The sequence below is a fragment of the Verticillium alfalfae genome, genomic scaffold (assembly GCF_000150825.1).
Source record: "Verticillium alfalfae VaMs.102 supercont1.7 genomic scaffold, whole genome shotgun sequence".
Taxonomy (NCBI): domain Eukaryota; kingdom Fungi; phylum Ascomycota; class Sordariomycetes; order Glomerellales; family Plectosphaerellaceae; genus Verticillium; species Verticillium alfalfae.
In genome coordinates, this window is record NW_003315032.1 from 1,404,993 (window position 1) to 1,410,825 (window position 5,833).

At 57.6% G+C, this 5,833-nt stretch overlaps 4 protein-coding genes and 1 non-coding gene across 5 annotated transcripts in view; 3 read left to right on the plus strand and 2 right to left on the minus strand.

Annotated features, from left to right (window-relative positions):
* Positions 1–1,490: 1,490 nt before the first annotated feature.
* VDBG_06269 (predicted protein) lies at positions 1,491–2,237 on the plus strand (the record flags this gene model as incomplete). Its single annotated transcript, XM_003003781.1, has 2 exons — positions 1,491–1,569; positions 1,660–2,237. 2 exons carry the CDS (start codon positions 1,491–1,493, stop codon positions 2,235–2,237), a joined length of 657 nt encoding a protein of 218 aa, XP_003003827.1.
* Positions 2,238–2,786: 549 nt separating this feature from the next.
* Positions 2,787–2,859, minus strand: VDBG_15127. The gene has a single exon. It is a non-coding gene; the product is annotated as a tRNA-Lys (tRNA).
* A 736-nt stretch (positions 2,860–3,595) lies between these two features.
* VDBG_06270 (conserved hypothetical protein) lies at positions 3,596–3,895 on the plus strand (the record flags this gene model as incomplete). The annotated part of the gene is made up of 2 exons (XM_003003782.1): positions 3,596–3,703; positions 3,758–3,895. 2 exons carry the CDS (start codon positions 3,596–3,598, stop codon positions 3,893–3,895), a joined length of 246 nt encoding a protein of 81 aa, XP_003003828.1.
* Positions 3,896–4,341: 446 nt separating this feature from the next.
* On the plus strand, positions 4,342–5,024 carry VDBG_06271 (translation machinery-associated protein; the record flags this gene model as incomplete). The annotated part of the gene is made up of 2 exons (XM_003003783.1): positions 4,342–4,355; positions 4,457–5,024. The coding sequence occupies 2 exons, from the start codon at positions 4,342–4,344 to the stop codon at positions 5,022–5,024; spliced, it is 582 nt and encodes a 193-aa protein (XP_003003829.1).
* A 314-nt stretch (positions 5,025–5,338) lies between these two features.
* VDBG_06272 (predicted protein) overlaps positions 5,339–5,833 on the minus strand; it is a gene marked incomplete at both ends in the record, with an annotated part of 1,274 nt that continues 779 nt past the window's right edge. The window contains one exon of the mRNA XM_003003784.1: positions 5,339–5,786. Within this exon, the coding sequence (XP_003003830.1) occupies positions 5,339–5,786 (448 nt within the window). The remainder of the gene's footprint in view (positions 5,787–5,833) is intronic.

Sequence of the window (5,833 nt, forward strand, 5' to 3'; positions counted from 1 at the left end):
GAGCAGTCGTTGAGCCGTTGGGCCCTAGCAGCCTTCAGCAACCTTGGGTGGATCCTGGGCCACCCATTCAAATGAACGATACGCCAGATTGAGATCTGACAGGGGCACGTGACGAGAATGTGGGAGATGGCCCTAGATTGCAGTGACAGCGAAAAAAAGGGAAAAAAAAAACACCATGACCTTCTCGCTCGGAGCATCGTCGCCGGAATTTCGCGCATCTTCGCGGACTGATTGTCGGTCACCCAATTGGGACATATCTCCCTGCCCGTCAATTCGTGAGTGGGCATCTATTCTTGCCAACAGCCAGTTGCAGACAGCCTCATGGGTGGCTGCGCAAAGTCAAGCAGCAATCGGCATGGTGACGGCACATATATGCCGCTGAGCTACCTTGTCCCTTTCGACCTCAGCCCCCCTCCCCTCGTCTACCTCTATGCACACCAAGGCCCGGTTCCTCTTGTACAGGGGCTCCAGGTTTTGCTGGCTAACCAACTGCAGCCGAATCCTGCGTTGGAGCCGAACCTTTTTACTTTACTGAGTCAGGCGAAAGCTACATTAGGCTGACTCTCTTGATTGCGGCCCCATGTCACGTCTCCTCTCTGCCACTTTACCCAGAGAAGAACACAGAACGTGCATTTTTGTCTCATTTGCGCCAAAAGTTTGGCAGTTGACAGCAGCATGAAGGCGACAGCTCTTGAGCTTCCGTGGCGTTTGCCATGCAGCTGAAATGAAGACCGTTCCATTCATGGCCTCCCCCCTCCTACCAAGCGGCCCCCAGCATTCCAATCCAGCCGCAGTCCCATCTGACCTCCCTTGCAATCGGGCCACGATGGCTGCCAGCCGCAGACTGTGCCGTTCAGCACCCAGCCCTACGAAGTCGTGGTGGCTTGGGTGTCAAAGCTAGACTTCTCTCGGCCGCCATTCACACCCAGTGGGTTGGCTCCACGGGGTTCTCAGCCCCCAAGCCTCTTTCGCGACAGACGTGCAGTCCGACCATTGAGTTTGGTCGTCAGCAGGCAAAGGGGGGGGGGGCGCGGCCGGGGTCTGTCCGCCGTTCCATCCTTGTCCGTGGGAATCGCTGCCTTGAAGGGGGGGGGAGGATGTCAAGCGAGCGCATTTAGTTCTGGCTGTCCCCCCAGGAATTTAAGCGCGCCCATGGAGGAATGCGTTGGTCGGTCCAATAAGTTTTGTTTGCTTTGCTCACTTTGTCAACACCAAGGAAGGGAACTACTCCTTCAAGCTCGCGATAGCTTGGGCGTCGATCAAGCGCAGCTCCAGCCCAACGACCGTTGAGACGACTTGCTTCTTCTTCCCAGTTCCCTCTTTACACTGGTTCACACGCGCGCGCATTTGACAACACACCCCATTCGTTCGCACGTCGCACATCGCAACGAAACACCATGCGGGTCTATCCTATCTACAAAACGCCTTTTTTGGCGCTTCTCTTCCCTCGCCGGGTTCGGGCCGCCTGCCGTCCTGCCGACCATGTCAGAATGCCGTCCACCGGAAAAAGGTGCAGCCCTCGCGGCGCTTGCGTTCCTGCGGTCACCAAGGGGTCTCTTCGCCTTACTGGTTCAACAGACCTCCCCGCCCTTTTTTGAATCCCGCGGACCTTGAGTCCCTGCCTCGTGAAACGCGGGGCTGCACGCCCGCCGAAAGCAGCCATCGAGGGCCCTCTGGACCCTCAAACGCTGCGAAACGTGCCGTCGGCCACAGCAAGAAGGGGGCAGCCGACAGCAACGAGGTGGCCGACCTCCGACGCCGCTCTCCACAGGCCGCCGCCGCCACGCCCGCTACAACCCCCGTCGCCAACGCTCCCCGCCGCCGCCGACGGCTTCGCCTTTGACGGCACCTCGATGCGCCCCTGCTCGACGACGACGACGAAGAGCACGACCATCTGCCCGGTCCAGACGACGGCACGGCGGCGGCGCGCAGCTCTCGTGCTCCCGACAGAGGTGCTCAAGGCCAAGTGCGCCGACGACATGTGGTGCGCCAAGAAGCCGGGCCACTGCAAGGTGCTCAACAACAAGCTCGACACGTCGGGCGTCGTCGTCGCCATCATCTCTCGGGGGCCCATTGTCGTCGCGGCCCTCGGCATGTGCGTGCTCCTGCTGGCGCGACAGCAAGCGGCAGAAGGGCATCCGGGCGCGGGCCGAGGCCGCGGCGCTGGCGGCCAGGGAGCGGGAGAAGAAGCGCGCGGCGGCCGACGAGGCCATGGGCGCGGCGCGGAACGGCGGTGACGGCGGTGTCAAGGCGCCGCTGATCCAGTCGTACGAGGAGGATCCGTTCAGGGAACACCAACGCTACTAAGGCATTCATGTGCTGCTGCTTATACCTTTTTTTTTTTTTTTTTTTTTTGTCTCTCTTTTGTTTATTGCGCAATCATCATCATATAGCATGGAGTGCAGGGCTGAAGAACAGGGTCATGGCGTTCGCGTGAGCCTGTTTTCGATACATGATACCTCAATTGTACACCTATCTCAACACAGCTAGTATTCCTGTGATCAAATCGTGAGAAACAAACCCTGACGTGACGAGCATACTTTGAGTTTGACACGAAACGGATGCGAGTCGCGAAACTGTCGGGACCTTCGGGAAGAGATTACCTGATCCAGTATCAATTCGACAAGGGACGACCCATCGGCGGTAAGTCCCGATGTCATGACTCTGCGGAAACTTAATATTTCATTCAAAAAGGCAACAGACTCACTGATCCCGTCTAGTGGTAACTTGTAAACGAAGCAGAAAAAGGCGAAAAGGAACAGTCATGTGTGACGCGTCAGGAATTGAGCCCAACGGGGGGCTCGAACCCCCAACCTTGAGATTAAGAGTCTCACGCTCTACCGATTGAGCTAGCCGGGCAGGCAGGTTGCTTGTTGTTGGAGAAGGGCTCGGAAGCAGGGATTATGTCGGAACACTCTGTAGTCAGATTTTGCCTCTTGGTGATGCCGCGGTGATGCCCTACAGTATAAGCCGGATTGTTGTGTCATCCAAGCTTGGGAGGAACCGAAGAAGTCTGGATTACTGAGTCGCAGATCATAATGAGGTGCGTATTCTAGATGTGAATTAGGGTCAGGAAATCGTAACGGCAAGGGAAGTAGGTAGGAATGCGCCCGAGGGTGACGAAGTCGGCCAAACCATGAACTCGATGCTTGAGTCAAGGTTGGTGGTTTCAGTTGGATCAACGACAGAATTGGAGACCAGCGAGATGATAAATGGCGAATGCATAGGTCAGTGAAGTGACCTGAGGACAGATCACAGATGCGCATCCATGCCGACAGCGGCGTCAATCTCGTGACGAGGCCGATGAGACCCGCAATAGTACCCCGCCACAACTGCCCGTCACAGGCCGGATACGACGTCATCGCTCATCACGGCTCGGAACGTTGAAACGCGTCAAGCGGCGCTCTGAACGCTCAACGATTGCTTGCCTGTTTGTGGCATGTTGCTTGCTTTCTGCTAACTTGGTGTGGCGGCTCATCGACTCCTTATAAGTCTAGCTGTCTCGCCATTCTGTCTCTGTACTTCTCCTCCCATCTCAACTTGCACCTCTCCAAAACTCCACGACGACCACCAGATCAGCCAAACAGTAAACACGATGCCTCTCGTCGTGCCAGGAATTCAGAGCCAGTCGGGCGACCTGACTGAAGAGTGGACCAATAAGCTCGTCGGCAAGACGCTGCACGACGAAAAGTCCGACGAGACAGTATGTTCTAGGTATCTGCCTTAGCCGCCATGCCCCAGTCGCTGACACGTCTAGTGCTTCTGCAAGAAAGACCTCCCCGAGAAGAGCCGCGTCATCAAGCCTGGCCAGATGGTCACCAAGGACTTTGACGAGAACCGTCTGAACGTGCATGTCAAGGACGACGGCACCGTTTCCCACGTCGAGCGCGGTTAAGCGGGGTACCTGTGATGGTGATGGTGATGGTGATGGTGGAACATGTGCCACAGCCTGAAGGCCACGGCCTCTAGAGAAAGCGTTGTACAATAGCATAGTTGATGAATCACGATACACGAGATGATAATTATCCCTTCATGTTCTAAACCCTCATTTCATTCTCTCGTCATTCTTCAGTCAATCTGTCGAGACCAGCCCCCGCTATTTAACCTGCACGCCTTTCTGCATCTCGGAGCTACAATTGCATAGCCGAAGTCTACCCCGCCATCGCCTGCCCAGCGACCGCCGCCGTGGTGCGGGGCAGTGAATCTGAACCTGCTCAGGACGCAACTCTCCAAGCCAACGCCAAACCCGACCTTCACGACCCTCCTTTAGCCATTCTCCCATATCAAGCGATACGACGCTCCCGTTCCCTCTTTTATCGATCCCACCTCACGACCGCCATCATGTTCAAGAAAGAGTGCGTCCTCTACCCAAATCTCCCCCACCCAATCCCCGCCTGTTGCCCCAATCTACCTTCCAAAGCTCATCCAGCTAACGCCCAACCCTCCCACAACACAGCCTTCCCGTGAACCCGAAATCCAAGCTCAAGTCCTCCGTCCAGCGTTCGATCCGCCAGTCCGTCCTGCAAACCTACCCGCTCATCGAGCCGCACATCGACGAGATCCTGCCGAAAAAGGCCCACCTCGAGCAGATGAAGCTCCCCGAACGCATCGCCCTCTACATCGTCGACTCGCAGCCCCTCTTCTGGCAGCAGGACAACGACACCCTGCTGCCCCACCTCAAGCTCGTCCACCGCTTCCCCGGCGCCTTCCCGACGCTGCGCATCGACCGCGGCGCCATCCGCTTCGTCCTGTCGGGCGCCACCCTCATGGCCCCCGGCCTCACGAGCGCCGGCGGCCGGCTGCCCGATCCGCAGGACGGGCCCGAGAGGGCCGAGGACGGGCGGTGGACGCGCGAGCTGAAGAAGGGCGAGCCGGCTGTCATCATGGCCGAGGGCAAGACGGAGGCGTGCGCCGTGGGGCTGCTCGTCGCCGGCACCGAGGAGACCAAGGATACGAAGAAGGGGCCGGTCATGGAGGAGGCGCATTATCTCGGCGACGGCCTCTGGAGGCTGGCGACCGATTGAGGAGACGGCGGCGGCGCAAGAGGACTGTCTGGGGCATACATGGGGGCAGACTGTGTTGTATATTCAACTGATGGGGCGGCGGCGAGGAGTTGGTGTTGCGGGTTGCAAAATGGGTGGCCTGTATGGGGAACGGGCCTGGGCCTGGCTTGTGAGCGGCGTGGTGACTGGCACGTGGTACGATGAAATGATGACGAAATGCATAGATTGCGAGCACTTAGGCTACTTTCGTTCTGTTGTCTCCCGTCTATCGTGAGATCTGTCTTGCCCCTCCGCGGCTCCTGTCTACTCATCCCAAGAACGTGTCTCTTTGTACCCTATGCCACTTCGGAACTGGTCTCCTGCTTCCGTTTGGGGCCCCTTGTCTCGAACAGATCCTCATATGCTTGATGGTGCCGTGCCATCGCAGCTCGTCCAACCTCTTCGCCCTTTCGGCTGATAAAATCGTGCACATTCTCCAAGATGAAGAACCCATCCTTGTCCCTCATCGGTGAATCCTCATCCGGCAAAACGCCAAAGCCCGTGTCGCCTTCGATGATGACCTTCTTCAACGCCTTGATCGTGCAACCTCGATACTGGCAGGCGTACTTGTCGGTCGGGTCCGCGGCGGGAAAAGCGCCCTTGATGTCCTTCCATACCGCATCGGTCTGTTTCTCTCGGATGTACTCATCCAGCCGTCGGTTGTATTCGGCTTCGACGTGGAAACGGGTAAAACCTCCTGCCTGATCTTGTCCCGAGACGTCCGCTGCGTCATGTACCGCCCCTCTGACGGGAGCGTGGCACAAATTCGTCGATCCACTTGCTGAAATTCG